Source organism: Sinohyriopsis cumingii, chromosome 15 (assembly GCF_028554795.1).
Source record: "Sinohyriopsis cumingii isolate HCF-2022 chromosome 15, ASM2855479v2, whole genome shotgun sequence".
NCBI classification, from domain to species: Eukaryota; Metazoa; Mollusca; class Bivalvia; order Unionida; family Unionidae; genus Sinohyriopsis; species Sinohyriopsis cumingii.
Window position 1 is genome coordinate 101,741,995 of NC_142975.1, and position 18,250 is coordinate 101,760,244.

Consider the following 18,250-nt stretch of genomic DNA (forward strand, 5'->3'; position numbering starts at 1 on the left):
AAATTGTATTTCTTTTCGAGAAATGTGGGTGGCCCTGAAAAGGGCCTTTTTTCTTTATGGTGTAGGGGTGAGTTTAAGCAATCAATTTTAACTGCCTTAAGCCTTTGCCACGGCCAAGGCCTACTTCTGGACTGCGTAATGATGATAATGATTGGGTTGAAATCACTAAGGGTGGTACGGTAGGCTTAGTCACAGGGTTGACATGTTTGGCTCGGGAAGGTCGTATTCTCTTCGGTCGTGATAAAGAAGTCTGATACATTTGTTTCAGACTTCTTAACTCCGCTAAAATGTCCAACAGTACCGTGACCGTTTGATTTTCACCCTCTTGTTTCTTTGCTGCTACTTCTTCTTGCTGTTGTTTTTTTCTTACCTCTTCTTCTTGTTGCTGTTGCTGTAGGAGAAAAGCCTGTTCCGCTTCCTTTTGTCGTTGTATAAATTTCTCCAATTCTTCTTTCTGTCTCTGTCTAAAATTCTCCACTTGCGGTAATGAAGAAGGTAACGAAGGTTCCGGAACAAATTCTTGCGAGGAGAGAAAATCCACAAAATCCCAATTCACCTCTTCTGAAAGTAAGTCCGGGTTCCCTTGGGCGGTCTCCCCTGCTGGTGCACCCCACTGGATCGTTTTCTGAGTTTCCGTCATGTTGAATCACTATCGCATAGATTGACTGCACACAAGCGCTAGCGAATCTATATTGACTACGTGACGTCACAGACTGTTCTCTTCGGATTGGATGCGGACTGACTGAATTCTGTAACGCGTGTTCGGATTGGTGAATGAACTCAATCCGTTTCAATCCTTTCTGTCCCTATAAATAAGCGCAGTTCACTGCATTGATTCACCTATTCTCGGAGCCTCAACATGTGGACCGACGTTGAATCTTCAACCCTTGTGTCAACAATGATGTTCAGGACGGACATGCTCATGTATGTCCGATCCAAGTGGACCGTTGTCTACAGGACCAACAGCAGCCTGTGGATAAGAAGAGTCTATATAGAGAGACAAGGTTGCCTCAAGAGGACTCTGATGTATGGCCCTGCTGTAAGACGAAGTTTGAGGACAAGAAGATGTCGCAAATGCCCTTTATGTTAAGGACATATTAACATAAACCAAAGGCCCTTTTCAGGGCCCCCCATATATCTCGAAAAGAGATAGCCTTTGAATTGCCTACCCCTTTTTTAAATTTTTAAATTTAAAACAAAAAAAAATCCCATGTTAAATTCCCCTTGTCCCTAAACAAGCCCAAACTCTATTCCCCATGTTAAATTCCCCTTGTCCGTAGAGTGACCCACGATTTATTCCCATGTTAAATTCCCCTTGTCCGTAGAGTGACCCACGATTTATTCCCATGTTAAATTCCCCTTGTCCGTAAAGTGACCCACGATTTTTCGCCATGTTAAATTTCCATTGTCCGTAAAGTGACCCAGGGGTCCCTGTAATGCTAATTCCCATTGTCCGTAAAGTGACCCCTTTCACTACTGATGAATCGAAATGGCAATATAAAGAGGATAGTTTTGATGTGTAGAAATCATCTGATGATCGACGCCTGAGGCTGTCTTTGTTCAGTAGTGTTTGTTCTAATAAACACTGGAATGGTAAAGGAACGTGCAAGCGCCATTCTCTCATTATTTGAAAGTGGTTCATATCTAAGGGATCAACAAACCAATGTTTCTCCTCTTTAAAACATTGAAAGCAAAAGGAGTCGATAATTCTATATTCATCTGGGAGATCTTGGTCATCCAGACAAGATGAAAGTGACACATAATGGGGTTGTAGTTTTCCAGATTTTTAGATGACTTCTTGCAAGAAAACGCTCACCAGGCGGAAGGCAGCCTTTGTGAAAGAAGAGTATGTCAGGCACATAAACATTGTGACTTTTCTTCAGAGAGGCACGAACTATCAGATACATATTGTCGTACATTTCAACATTATGTTGCAATTCCTGCAATTCGATACCAATGTGTACTCCTGCTTTATGTGCATACACATTTGTGCACTGAAAACAAATGATATTTTGAAACTGAGGAGCAGGTATGTCTCTAAGAGCATTTTCTGTGTCGGTTTCTATTTTCTCAGGTCGATGGATACTTTCAAGATGGATAGTAATTCCATTTATTGCATCAGCAGCAAACTTTCGAGCAACATTCCGTTGACATACCTTCAAGCACAACTGATTGAGTTCTTGTCCTTTTTCTGCCAACTCTTTACATAATCTAAAGAATTCCCATTTACTTTCCTGCTCATCTTCATAGTCTGACGCTTATTTCTTACAAAAGGATCTATAATGCCATTCAAACAATTGAATTGTATTCCATTAGCTGTCGGTGAGCTGTGTTTTATAATCAATAATTAAAGATGGAATCTTCAGCCCTTCAAGTTGTAGCTTATTAATTGTTTCTTCATACAGACCCAAACTTAAAATTTCAACAGACGCTAGTTGTTGATAAAGGTTCCATGTTGATTTATTCCATTTGTTTGAAGATACAGACTGTTTGTTTTCTAAGAGTTCATCACATACCACTTTGCAAACCTGGAAGTCATCATAGTGATGGAACATATATCGAAATAAAGACGACAAAGAAACCAAATTCTTTTCTTCTCTCTGGATTATCCCAGTATCATGTGTCTGTAATTTTTGTACAATATTTTCTTTCTTCACAATTTTCTTCTTGTCATGAATCGAATGGTTAGATTTAAGGAACTTTACAAGATCATCTATGGCTATGAAAGTTCCATCTTCGATTTTATTGAAAGGTAGAGACTCGAGTGATGGTATACAGATGGAAACCTGTTGAAGAATGAAATTATTTAACTATCTGATGTCAACAATTCTGTCAAACTAGATATTAAAATATAAAGTTAGAATTTTGGTACTCGATTGTATGTATTGGAAGATAAAAAGATTACAAGTATGACTGATCAATGATATGAGCGATGGATAGAAATATAAACTACAAACACATATGACCATTATATCAAATGCTTCAATTTGTTGTCTGAATGCTATTTACACAAGGCTGGTGTCAGTTATGATCCATTGTATGATTAAATGCTTTATAAACTTCCATGATCATTTACAAACATATATGCTAATTACCAAAGTCTCTATCTATGCTACTTATAATATACATTGGGCAAAAAGTACTACTATCTAATGATGAAACGCTCCCAATATACCGACATTGACAATGTTATGCCTTAAATTCTTCTTGCTGCAATTAGACAAATAAATGGTCAACATGAGAATTAAAGCGACATGAACTCTGGGTTTCTTAATTTGTGGATTTTGGAGAGAGCACGGTTATTGAACTTAACTTATTATTATTGAACTGTCAATTAACTTAAACTGAATTGATACATTAATTCTATAAACATTTGCAAATGACTGTGGTATAAGGCTATTATATTTCTACAATTCCATATATATATATATATATATATATATATATATATATATATATATATATATATATATATATGAAATAGATATCTCAAATAGAAACTCACAATAGAAAGTGTATGTATGTGATACACTAAGTGATAATACAAATTACTGAATGCAAGTAATATAGAATTCTTACCATTTCTTCCTCTTCAAATTCTTGATGATATTACATACTCCGTGTCTTCAAGATAAAATTGTTAGTATTCTTGTAAAAAGTCACAAAACTATTTAGACAATGTATTTGAAGCATCTGTCAATCAAATACATCGCAACAACAGTCAGCTAATCTTATTTTGGTACAAAATATAGACCTACCATGTATTATGCCCAATACAATAAATATAAAAATCCCATATTTAAAGCTAGCTTTCAAACACAGGGAACTGAAACAGGGGCATTATAACTGGACAGTTAGCTGGGAGTCTAAAAGCAATTATATTTGACATGAGTGAAAGTCACACTTGCTGATAACAAGGTGATAACAGATAAAGCAAACACTGGCAGGCAAGCAATAGAATCTAGAGAAATTCAGACCTGGGGCCTGTCCTAGGAGTAGAATCGGGTGGGTTCGAATCCCACTGGGGCTGACTTACTAGGTCAGTCACGCTAGTACCACGACAGGAGAAAAAGAAAGGGAATACGTATTTTTTTGTATGGTTTTCTTTTCTTATATAACTAAAGATGAATTTTCATATTTTTTTTTTGTTGCTTTTATATCTTGATAGATGTGAATAACTGTTACGTATTAATGTTTTTATTTCTGAAGACATGCTGTATAGTAGTGATTGATTATTTGTTCCTGTACATTTTTTTTTTTTTGTTTGTGGCTGCAGGCGCAAATTTGTTAAATGTCATGATATGTTCACACTCAGTAGGGAGGGAGTATGTAACCCAGGTGCATAAGTGAGTGATCGATCAGTGTACGAGGGCGCATGAAGGGGCGATAGCATCGAGCGTCATGGACTTAATAAATGCCCTAGTCACTCGTCATATCATCTCTGGACACCATTTTCTTTCATTGTGTATACGCCTATTATGACAAATGTAATTCGCAAGAATTGTGGTATCTGGATGTTTAGGGTCTTCAAGTTTTTTTTTTTTTCTTCTCCATCTGTTTTTCTTTTGTCTTGTATCGTTGACGCTAAATAAACCCCATAACAGGAGATGCAATGCCAGGCTCACATAAATGCTCAGTATGTTGTGTATTAAGTGTAAGGGATTAAATAATTTTGAGTTGGATCATAATTATTCCAGTAAATAAAGTGAGGTACTTTATTTAATGTACTAAAAGCTGAAGACAATGTTGATCAGAGGTTATCTGTAATTAACTATTCTTATTTTTCTTTCAGATCAGGCAGCAGAAAAGTAAAATTGTTAGAGGATGAAGTTTGTAGGTTATGGAAGAAATTTCGAAAACTGCAGGATCCTATATCCAAAATGAAAGAGACATCTTCACAAAAGATATCTGACGGGTCAATCTCTGAGAAAAAGATTGGTCAAGTCAGGAGAAACTGCAAAGACAGCCCCTTGACAATGAGAGTTAAATATGCTTCAACAGTTGATTGAGCACAGTTGTCCCAATATCTCTTGAAAAATTTGCAAAGAAATCATACAGAACATAAAAAAGTGCTGTGAAGAGTTTTAAAAAATATTGTTTGTCAATTTACATGTTCTTTGTTGCATATTAGAAATGTATCTGAAATTAAATACTATTTTTATATAGTATGTTGCATTTTATACTATTTTAAAACCCTCACATCTAATGATTTTATGATTCAGGATGAAATGTTAACTATAGGTATTTATGAGATTGTCAGATTATCATTTTTGTTTTATAGGAACTGTTCATTAAAAGTCATGAATCATTCATAAGAAACTAATTCATCATAGTTCATGAATATGTTCATGCACTTGTTCATGAATGATGATGACCCAATTTGAACTTTTATAAACTGTTCATGAATAGTTCATGAACGTCTCAAGATTAGTTTGTGAAGTGTTGGTTCATGAACAGTTCACAAATTCACAATTTCATGAATTTACCATTTTCAGTTCATGCATATTCATGAACAGTTCATGAACCTGTTTGTGAACTTTTATGAATGGTTCATGAATCCAGTTCATGAATAATTTTTGAACAGTTCATGCCAGTTCATGAATTGTTCATGATCATTTCACAGGGAGCTGTCATTCGTCTAGTAATGGTTAGCCAGGCATATTGTGAATGTGGAGAAAGGGTATCGGATTATGATATATGTATATAGATAGATACAAGACATAGTGTGGGGTAGAAAGCAGAAGGGCACAAAGCAAAAGAAAAGAAGAAAAAGGGTGGAGAAAGGACAAGGGACATCTGAGATAGGATGTAGTTGGAAATAAGAATCAAAAAGAGATATACAAGATGGGGAGTTAAGAGGAAGGTTACCTAATATACATAATGGAGTGATAGACAAATATTCTGAGTGCACAAATATAGTGAGAAACAATGTAGATAAACATAAGTGTAGAATCTAGAGAGGTGGACAGAGCTTGTGTGTATATTTGATATAAACTTTAGATTACAACATGACTTGGTATTTTAATCAATATACCACTGGTCCTCACTTCACCCCAAAGTAAACATAAAGATCTAACAGGTCAGACAGACCACACCAAACAGGTCAGATATACAACATGTGAAGAAAATTGTTAGAGTTGGCAGAAAATGGTCCCCTAATCCAAGCATTTGTGCAGGATGAGGGGCATTATTGGAGTAAAGCCAGAGGCTGAGCATGTATACATAGCCAGGCATGGGGTCAGTTATGGGTGCTCAATTACAATTATGATTACACTTTATTTGGAAACCATTATTACTATTAAGATTGTTTTGTATTTATTTTTCTTTCTTCTGGGCAGATATACATTGTGTAACTGAAACACAATTTTAACTATGTCAATATCTATTTACAATCATTTACGTACAAATTAACATGCCACCTAAAATTACCCATTTATTATTGTGATAGTCAACATTTATGGTCTTTTGTTCATGGGAACTTTTATTATTCTTACAATTGTTAATAATATAATGTGTGCCTTTTTGGTTGTAATCATGATTACACTATGCAATTGCACTGCCAACAAAGGACAATTATGATTATGGAGTTTCTGAAATCAATGATTACAATTACAGCTCACACTATAATAAATTACAATTGATTATGATTGCAATGATAATCAGCCTCATACCTGTACATAGCATGTTATTCTACCAACAAAGGAAGGGTGTGAAGGGTGTGTGTATACATGCTTTGCTTCTGTTTTTACTCCATTAATGCCCATCATCCTTCACAAATGTTTGGATGAGGGGATCATTATTTTCTGTAAAGCTTTCGTGTCACATTAAAGATTTACAGTAAAATGGAAAGTGTACAGAATTGCTACATATCAACTTGTAAATCAACATCAGAACAAGTGATACCATTACTTATGGCTTATTCATATACTGTCATACATTTCTCTAAATAGTAAAGACAGGTTCTAAATTATTTATTGCAAGCATTGTTATCATCTTGAATATTCCTCAGATAAAACTTGTGAAAAGTCTTTGCTGACATCCATTCTGTTTTTTTTTTCAAGATTTCTTGCAAGGAATAGCCTTGTCTAAAAGCAGCTGATGTCACAGCAGTTCAGTAAGAATGAGCCTTGAACATAAAATTCTAATACTGTTTTTAACCATCTAGCAATAGTATTTGTTGTCACTGCTCTGTATGAACATTAAGACGAAAACTTTATTAGATTTCTGAATATTGTTTGTCCTGTCAATATAATACAACAACATTAAACAAAGCGACTCAACATTATAATGAATCGGCTATTTGTCTTGAAGTTTTCAACAACTTAGAAAATCTGAACACTACTGGATTTATCTGTCATACTTGTTATATTACATATATTCAACGATATTAAAGTTTGTGCTCTAGGAGGTGTAGATAAAGAAATGAGAGCAACCAGTTTCATTGTTAATAACCTTAAAGATATAGTTTCCAAACGAAAAATAATACTGTACATAGATATTTCATGACTGGGCTTACATCCTAAGCATCAGTGTATCATAGTTTTAGTGGACTTCTATAGTTCTACCCCCTTCAAATATCTGCTGATAAGCAAAGGATTGATGCACTGGTCATTTAAACAAAATATCAATGACTAAAGTAACAGTGCCTTGTGAGTGTTGGTGACACTGTAAGACTTACCATCATTTACCAAAAGAATCTAATTTATGTGATCTTACACCAAACGTTCCACCGTCTCGGATGCGGGAGGTCGTGGGTTCGATCCCCGGCCGAGTCATACCAAAGACTTACAAAAAGGGTACTAACAGCTGCCTCGCTTGGCGCTCAGCATTAAGAGGTTAGTGTTAGGACTGGTCTGCCCGGTGTCAGGATAATGTGACTGGGTGGGACATCATGCTACATGTCTGCGGCATGATCCCCCAGTGCTAGACATCACTATAAACTGTCACATTGCAGACATCGCAGCGATATGACTGAAAAATTGTTAAAGCTACGTTAAAAATCCAAATCTCATCACTTCACACCAAACACTCCATTTTTTCCATGTCAAATTGTATAGCTTGTTTCTGGACATCATGAATTGGTTATGACATCAACGGCTGTTCCTGGAATTCCTTAGTTTTAGAGCAATCTCCTGATAGTCATTGTGGCTAAAGAGAGGATGAAGTTGACCATTGTGATAAGTTTCAGTAGGATTTTATGCTTAGAAGTATAATTGTAAGAGAAATCAAACATGACAAGACGTGAGGAAACCAGGACTATGATGTCCAATGCAGAACAATTAAAAATGCTCTACTAACATAATTGGCGACTATATTTCAATATTTTTGCAACACGATTAAAAGGGGGATTGACCAGTGGCATGAGAAAAAAAAAAGTTTTATTTTTAAAAGTGCCTAGTTCTGGAAACTATGATACAACTACTTTAATTGATGGTTTAATTGAGATGCAGTGAGATCTGTATCAGGGATAAAAATCTGAGTGCACAGTCTTTGACAAATTTCTTTCTTTAGCAGCCATTCTGTGGAGTTAGAAAAATTGCTGGAAAGTAAATCGGCCTATATATTATGTTTACCAGCAATATGAACCACTAATATGAATATGTTCATTTCCGAACATCAGTGTAGGTAATTGATCCACTGTATGGCGGTATTTCACCCAGATCGTTAATATATGAGATGCACAAATATTGTTTATCCTTCTTGTGATCTGAATATAAAGCTTTTAAGGCATAAGCAATTGTTAACAACTGAAGGTAACTTATTGGAAAGTTATCCTCATTCTTTGCCTATCTACTATAGATTGACCTTTTTAAACAAATGTAAGCTCCCCACCCAGAGAGTGATGCATCAGTTGAAGAAGTAAAAGCAATCTGGTCTGATCAAGTTTTCATTCTTATATGCAGCATTTTTGATTATACCATTTCAGTTCCTGGATACTATTTTTACAACTCTGTTGTCTTAAACTTAGTAACACAAAAGAGTGAAAGCAACATGTTTTTTTTTTTATAAAAAATTCAAGACATAATTTATTTCCTTAAAATTCAATTGAAAAGTTAAACAATCTCAGTATGGTGAACGAAATCCTAAATAGTCCTTAAGTTCTGTCAAAAGTCAAAAATAATATTGAGTATTCCAAATGAGTTCCATTGGTATTCTGAAGGAAGCTCAATCTATTGTACTATTGTGCCAGTAGTCTTGATGTAGCACACTATAATCTAAAATGTCTTTAAACGAATACACAGTAATTCCAAAACAGCTACACTAAATCCTAAATGTCTGAGCAATTTGTAATTCCAATGAATAATTGAAATAATTAAATCCTGGACTGAATTGAACCCAACTATTTGACTCCACTAGGAATAACTATTTTTCAGTCGATCATCCATTATTTTAAAAAATCAGAAATTGGGTTAGCTGTTGTTTTTTTCCCTCAAGAAAACACATGACTTGTACTCAGATCTCATCAACTTGTTTGCTTCTATCCTGAAACAATGTAATGTGTTTACTAAAATTACCTCATCTTAAAGTACAAACCTACAGCCATAAAGAAAATTAGTTTTTAATGTATTATTTACTAAATGACCCTTACAATCCGTAATCATGAAAATGAACACACATAATTTAGATATACATAACATTATGTTTAGATGATTTTATTTTATAATCACAATTGTTGCATTCACAAATTCCTATTAGTGTATGATGTTCCAAACATCTGTTTTGCATTGGGGCTTTCAGTATTGCATAAAAAGCATTATAAGCATACCAATAAATGATGTCAAACTGGCATACTATAACATATGTTTTATATAGAAAAAGTTACTTGGTGAGATCAGTTGTATTTTCCACATAAGAAAAAGCTTAAACTGTATAGAGTTCACCATAAAACCAAAAAGATAAATTCTTTGAGATGAAATAAGCACCACTTGTTCCACATTTATTGTGAAAACTAAAGATTTGAGTGTTTCAATCATAGTCCATGCCTTTTGTGAACAAATGTGTCACCGTGCAGATTCAATGAGGCATCATTACATGCATATGGAGTAGTAACACTTAAATGCACTGTTGTTTGAACCATGTATAAAGGGATTAAGGATCTTAGTGAACATCCTTGGAGCAGAGGAAAGCCCAAAGGGTAAACACAGATTGACAAATTTGCCCATTCCAAATAAATTTCAGAAACTTCTGATAATCTTTATGTAAGGTAATACTAAAGTAAGCATTCTCCAAATCAATAGAAATAACGTCATTTTCCTGGATGAGATCTTAAGCAACTTCAAATGTCTCTTACTTGAAATGTTCATAATGACCAAATTTATTCAAATGTTTCAGGTTGATAATTGGTCAGACTTTTCCATTATGTTTGGATACAATAAAAATGTTGGAAACATAGTGATCCCTCTCCCATTTGGATGGAAGTACAGCTTCTTTGGATAGAACTTCGTTGATTTCATTGCTGATAATGGTTCTCTGTTATTAGGAAAAGGAATTTCTTTTGAAAAAGTGATTAGAAAGGCATGGATTCAAACTATTTTGTACGCTGAGACAGTCTGTAAAATCCACAAATCACTTGTGAAACTGTTAAATATAGTAATACAGTGCTTTAGCTTCCCCACAGAACTTACTTCCGTGGGTTTTAATTTGTGGTCTTGTTTGAGGCACAGGTGTAAGCAGCTGTTCTTCCCCTATTAGCATTCTGGTACTGGTGCCTGTAAATTGCTTTGGGCATTATAGGGTTGAGACCCATATTTTGCCCTCTGGTTGAAACCTTGTCCTCTCATGGGTCCACTACCCCTAGTACCACTGCCTCTATTGAAATCACTTTAAAACAGTAATATTCTTATCCAACACCAGTATCACATCTTTGATTTCAGCAGCAACATCATCCCAAAAAAACATTGATGATATTGGGGTATTCATATTACAAAGATCAGAATATTTTCATTTTAAGTGTGGATATATCATGTACCTCTTCATAAACGATAAATGATATTGCACCTGCCCCATGAGGATAACAGCATCTGAAATTAAGGATTTTGCTTCCATATTAGTGTCAGATTATGACTTCAGTAAGTCTCCTAATTTGACAATAGGCAACAAGGTGCTGTGTATCCCTGAAGGCTTTGTCATCAGTATAACTATTTTGTTTATATCATTCCAAATCATTGATGACAAGTAGAGGGATACAACTTTGTCACAGTTTTCTGGAGTCCTATGCTTAATCTCATCTGTTGTGCACAGAGAAGTGCATGCCCCACTGATCTACTCTGACAAAGATTTATATATTGGTTCAATTTTTTTATGGAGCTTTCAGATTGGGCAACTGCAACATTCTATCAAGATTGCATGTACATTGTAATCTAGTTGTAAACATGAAACAATGCTCCATTTATTTTGCTACTCAGTTTGCTTTATGTGGTCTACTTTTGATTAGCCTCTGGAGGGTTAGCATTAATGACACTATGTGGCTCTTCATTTCCAACCTCTATATGTAATTTTGAAAAAGATGTCAAATTCTTATTCACTATCCATATCTAGAGGCATTCGTTTTAAGACAATTTATGCTTCAAATCGTCGACGTCTGTTACAGACAGGCTTTTTAAGTATATGAGACAGAATTTCATTGACGGTCCAACATTTTCATCATTTTTGGCCACCATAACAGGATTGTGTTTTATTGACTTTTGAACCTTAGTTACAGTAGGTTTCATTTCATTTATTTCTTTGTTGTTTTCCAGCTTCTTAACTCCTCTCACCTTGGAGGGAGTTGCCTCAAGCTCATAAAAATAGGTACATTTTCTGGACCAAAACTTTCTGAGTCGGGAATTGAGAGGATTTTGTCGTCTTTTGTAACCATTACAATGAACAAGAAAAAATAATGCACGCAACAACCATAACTTGGACTATGTACTAAGCTGGCTACAACAAAACCATAGTAACAAAATGGGCGCTACCAGTTGAATATCTTACCACTCCTCTGCATCACCAGAATAACAATGAAACAAATGTTTCCTTGTCCAATTTATATATGATACTTTATGTGACTGGTAAAAACAAATTGCCTTCTTCGAAGAACGCGTTTCCACCAGTGGCAGAATAAAATGCCATGTATACATTTGAGGCCTAAGACTTTACAAAGAATAATGGTTTTTATGCAGTATAGTCATTAAAAGCAAACAGAATGCCTTTCAAGTTTTTACAAATAATGTAGATACATATATTTGAGATTAAATGTTGGAACTGTTATTAAAATATAGAAAACCTTGAAATTGCCTCTTCTCAAAAGATGTTTGACAAAACTACATTAAATTCATCCAAAAAGTATCCTGACAAATGATGCAGATTCAGCATGAAATATGGCTGCTGTTATTAAAACCTGAACAGATATAAAACTGACTTTTTTTAAAAAAAGACTTTGATAGAATTTGACAGAAAATCTGAAAACAATGTATTTCATTTTTTTAAAATCATGTATGTCATCCATTAAATATGGCCAACATTACTAAAAAATTAAAAAGAAAACTTTCAACAGAATTTGATTGTGAATTTCATGTGTACAGATGAATGATTTTATTTTCACTTACATGCACCTATGCCTATTATACTTATCATAGTCCACAGGAAAAAAATATAATATATATCCATTCATGTAAAGAAAAACAGGTACGTAATTAATAATTAATTATGGCCATTGAAGATTAAACTACTTTAATATGGTAAATATGATTGATTTTGAATGGCTTTTCTATGTTTAGTATCGATGTTTGTGCTGTACTGAAATGGAAAACTTATTGGTGCATCAATGTATCAGTGAATCATTTCACACTTATTTTCACCGTTTTATTTATTTAAAAGAAGCATTCTCTTTTTATCATTTCAGAAGGAAATAATGTGACCTTGTTGCCAAATAATGGCACTGCTAATGTCATGTCAGGAGAGTCACTAACGCTGCAATGTATATACTCGGGAGAATTCAGTGTTTCTACATTCAACTTCTACTTGTTTCCTGATACTGGTGGGTTACAAATAAGGAATTCTACCTGTAGAATTCTCTTTGCAATAGGTTATAACACAAGTTTGTACAATCACACCTGTGGTACAAAACATGTAAATCTAACAATTTTAACTATTTCTGAGGCAAACAATAATGAGAGATGGGACTGTGATGTGTCATTAACAACCGCTGATCCTGATCCACCAAAGGATTCAACAGTGATTAGAGTAACTTATCCAAGTAAGTTTAATATTTCTAAATTCTAAAATAGTGAAAGGTCATTTCTTATTGTCTTGCTAGGTGTACTGCAGTTTCTATGATTTTTCATACATCTTCTATCCATAAAACTAATATATTTTGACATGAATAAAGAAAGATATATAATATCACAAATCTTTCCACGGCAAAGAAAATAATGTGTACAATGAAGGAATAGTTTTTGTCATCTGTTGTATCGTTTGTTTTGTATCATCTGTTCACAGGTGTAACTTAAAAGTACTTCTAATCACAGCAAACCAGAACTGGACGAAATTTGACTACATACAGGCATAAGCTTCTTCAAATTTATTTAAATGATGGAGCTTTGCCATCAAATATCAGTTACTAATTAAAAAAAGTTTGTAACTACAGCCAAACCAGTCCTGTAGCTCACCTTCACTCAGCAGTCTCAGAACATCCATGATAATGCATCTGCCTCGCCCCCCCCCCCCCCCACAGGGGCCTCGAGTGGACTAAAGCTCTCTCTGTTGCGGATCACTGCCATCTCACCAATGTCTGCTTGGGTTCGAGTCTAGGATTCGGCCAATGTGAGAAAGCTTGCCAGTAGCTTCTCGTGGGTCGGTGGTTCTTCCCGTGATTTTTCCGGGTTCTTCCTCCACCATTAATACTGGCCGCCATGCATAGACTATCATGTGCTGAAAAATGGCATTAAACCCAACAACAACAACCCAGCAAATTTCCTCCATAATTGTATTGCATGCAATGCTCACCTGTCTTCTGCAGTTTCTCCCTGTCTGGCGCATATCAGCAGCAGTGACTGCTCAGTTTTGCTTTAGATATAGGTATTGTTTAGACTAAGGAATATCAAGTGAATCTATATGCAAACATTTCTTATCTTGATTTAGTCACAGCCTGTGCCTTTTCAGATCACTGCAGTCTCACTTGTGTCCACATAGGTTTTAGGCTCTGACTCAGCCAATGTGAGTATGTGAGAAAGCTTGCCAGTAGCTTCAGGTGAATTGGTGATTCTTCCCGGGGTTATCCTGGGTTCTTCCTTCACTGGTTTTACTGGCCACCATCTTTAACCTTTTGATGCTGAAAATTGGCGTTAAGTAATTCACCATACTCCAGTCATTTTAATAGTATAAGTCAGAGGTGTCATTAAGTGAAACTCAAAAGTGAAGCAGTTTTTGTCATTAGGGTACACTGTTGAAGCAGGTTATAAGTTACGGTGGTGGGAAAATTGTTATAGCATCAGAAACGGAAGTCACCTTTTGTGTTAATGTGACCCGTATATTTTCGTATATTTTCCTGTGAATTAAAACTCTCTCAGAAGAAAAAGGATTTTATTTGAGAAGAGATATGCATAGCTGCCAACCCTAACGAATTTGATATAAATTTCATGATTTTTTCATCGATTCCCGGATTCATGCTGCAAGCCAAAAATTCACGAATTCTCCAATCCTCAATTATTTTAAATCTTTAATAAAATATCCGATTTCCCGTTAAGCGCTAGTCCTGATATTTGCAGTTGCTGAAACGGTCTGGTACTGCTGGTCACGATATTAGTAGATCTACAGCCGATTAGTACAGTTGGCCCGGTAGCATGCATTTCAGCCTATTTTGATCTATATGTATAAGAGTAGTTTTACAAATGCTTTTGAGAGAAACCGGGGCCTAACCAGAATTTTGCTCCGCGCATGCCTCAACAACACTGGTTTGAGTTACCGTTCAGAATCGCATGTAAGATTTTGAAAATGTCTTCAGCACCAAAGAAAAATAAATGTATTACTCAAAAAGTGAAGTTTAATTTGGAATATATCAAAAATTGGCCGTGCATTCTGCCATTAAACATTGATATTCATCATGCTTTTTGCACTCAGTGTGCCATCGCAGAGACGATGTGAGGAAGCACGTCAGTTGCAAAAAACATGTAGAAGTTGGGAAAATTAAGAATTCGCAGATTTAATCTCTGGAATATTTTAAGCCATCGGCGGAAGACCTGCAGGCTTCCAGTGCTGAAGCATTATTTGTGAGTTTCCTTGTCGAAGACAGTCTACCTTTATCAGCTGGAGACCATGCTAAACATTTGTTCTGACAAATGTTCCCGGACTCGAAAATCGCTTCCAAATTTTCCTGTGGAAGAACCAAAAGTGCTGCAGCTCCTGTGCATTCCTCACAGCAACTGTGAGTGAGAGCGAAAGAGTATTTTCTCTAACGAGGAAAAATAAGACAGACTTTAGGGCCTCCTTAGCTGCAGAAAAGTTGTCAACAATTTTAGTCACCAAGATCAACCAGCAGGCAAGAAATCTGAACTGTTTAGATAACAAATTTACAATCAAGCAGTTGAGGAAGTTCAAGTCTGCCACAGTATCATGTCTTGATCAGTAAATATTTCTGCATATATGTAGTGTTTTAGTTTTATATTGCGAACTTGATATAGTGTAGTATTGACGGTCAGAGTGGATGGAGTTATTGTGATGGTATTTTTCACTAATTCATGTCCAACTTCACGACTTTTTATCCCTATTTTCACTAATTGTGAGCCTGGAAGGTTGGCAGCTATGGATATGATTTACATCCCTTTTCATTATAGATAGGAAGTTCAGTATTCAATCTTTGTCTGTAGAGTAGCCACCTGGAAAATCTTACCTCTTCTCTTCATTTATGACATCACATGACCAGTGTGTTTTCACCAGAAGACTTCTTGTGCTGTCTAGTTGGTAATAAGTGAAGATGGTGCTGATCTCATATACATTATGGCTACCATGACAGCCATCATGAAAACCTCGTTTTTGCTAAATGGAAAGTCAAACTGACATGATTTTCACATGAAAACTATTTATCGTATCTTTTTGGTCCTGAATGAAAATGGTGCTGACCTGAACTTGTGTACAGTTGCCACGATGAACATGTTGAAAATCTGGTCACTAATTTTCCTGAATGGCTTGCCATATAGATGGGATTTTCACCAAAAGTTCTTTAATGGTGTCATTCATTCATCAAGTATGGTTACTGTATTGGTTAATTTGAAACTTTTGTCAATAATATATGGTTTCAACACTCTGCAGCTGAAAAGAACAAATTGATGGTGTTCTCTTGAATTCCTAGATATTCTTTATAACAGTATAGCTCCAGTCCCTTTGAGAGTTTTATTTTTATAAAACATTTCAATTGAAACCTGATTGTGCTTTAGTTTGATATGGCTTTTATTGAATCAGGTTGCAAGTTGTGATTTCTTTTAAAGTTCTCTTATACTCAGATGATAAAAGCTTGTACCAAATTTTAATGTCATATATGTAACTTATTAGTAAACTGTTGTTTAAGCATTTTCGTTTGTACTATACTTGTACTTCTCACTTCATTACATATGCAAAATATAAGTAAATTAAGTCCTCTCTAAATCGAGCATTTCCATAAAGGCAATTACTTTGCTTCAAAATGTCAAATACACTGTAAATGACAGTTACAGGTGTTATTTCACACATAATGACAAGTAACTGTCTCTGCATTGTAATAAATACACAGAATGCTATGATGATTATGTGTTCTTTCATGGCAAGTATTGAAACTGGCCACATGTCTCAAAATAATTTCCAAAAATAGAAAATCATGGCTTACTAGGCAAATCCAAATGTGTGGTTGTGAAATGGTTTTCAGTTTCAAGCCATAAGGAATTTATTATTGTAGAAAGTAAAGTTAAAGTTAAACTACAAGTAATACCAGCAGGAGTAATATATTTTTATGTGACTAATATGGAGGAAGCTTCTCCATAGCTCTTGTTTCCACCATTTTTATCATAACCAGTGTATAGAAAAGTGAATTGGCACTGTTGCCAGTGCAGTATAGTTAACCATTATAGCTTTGGCTTTTTTTTATTTAAACATTATCTTTTTTCTTTCAGCTACAGCTACAGCAAAAACACCTAGTAAGTTGAAATTTTGAATTTATTCTCTTTTTCATCACCTTTTGATGCTGTATTCATGATTCATATCAGCAAAAATGTTTTGGGTACAAGTTTCATTTTTTGGGTACAAATATCATTTAGTAATGAATAGAATTTCATATTTAGAGCCAATCATTACGCTTTTGGAGTGATCATTATACTTGTTTGCACATTTTACATCAGCTTGTTAAAGCTGCATTAAAATTCCAAATCACACACACACACACACACACCTTTTACATCTGCTTGTATAGGAATTAGTTTTTTGGGTACTTTAAAAAGAAAAAGAAAGAAATAAAATGTTTTTTCTTTTTTTTAATTATTATCTCTTAACCCCAAACAGATTAATTTGAGACTGATAAAAAAAGACAACTGCTGTGTAAGAATAGCATAAGACTACATTTGACCAATATAGACCTATGTTTACTTTCCTTATTATATATATATATATATATATATATATATATATATATATATATATATATGTGTGTGTGTGTGTGTGTGTGTATATATATATATATATATATGATACATCTTGAAGAAAACAGATCATTTTCTTCAAAATGAAACCTTGTGTCATAAATTCATTATATGAAGAGAATAAGATAGTAGACTATTATTTTTTTTTTAAATGGTGCTAGATGTGAATCATTAAAATGACACTCAGCAGTTTCAATATTTTACATAGGGTTAGATATTTAAAGAAAATAATTTACCAGATTTTCCTGACTGGTTATCATATCTATTTACAAAAGACCTTGTATATCTTAATTAGAAGAACCTTTAATTCCCTTTATTTTGTGTATAGCTGATAGTTGTAACTTGGGTTAGAGATTATACACCTTGGCCTTACTTAAGATATGCTCTTGCTGGTTTGGTCATTTTGACTTCCTAGAGTTATAAGGTAAAGAACGAGCCTGTACTTTTTATATATTTTGTCACTTATTCATTGCCCTTTCATAAAACTGGTATTGCCAAGTCTGGCAAAATGCTTATTTCCCCTCTCTGAATAACAGATAAAGATGGCATCCTTTGGACAAATTCAAACAGATTTTTTCTATCATGTAGGATTTTTAAAAAGCTTTAACAAT

General features: G+C 34.7%; 1 protein-coding gene across 1 annotated transcript in view; it reads left to right on the plus strand.

Moving 5' to 3' along the window:
• LOC149782390 (uncharacterized) overlaps window positions 1-17,158 on the plus strand; it is a 73,895-nt gene extending 56,737 nt beyond the window's left edge. The window contains exons 2-3 of the mRNA XM_089935126.1: window positions 12,881-13,234; window positions 17,118-17,158. Of these exons, the coding sequence (XP_089791252.1) occupies window positions 12,881-13,234; window positions 17,118-17,158 (395 nt within the window). The remainder of the gene's footprint in view (window positions 1-12,880; window positions 13,235-17,117) is intronic.
• The last annotated feature ends 1,092 nt before the right edge of the window (window positions 17,159-18,250 follow it).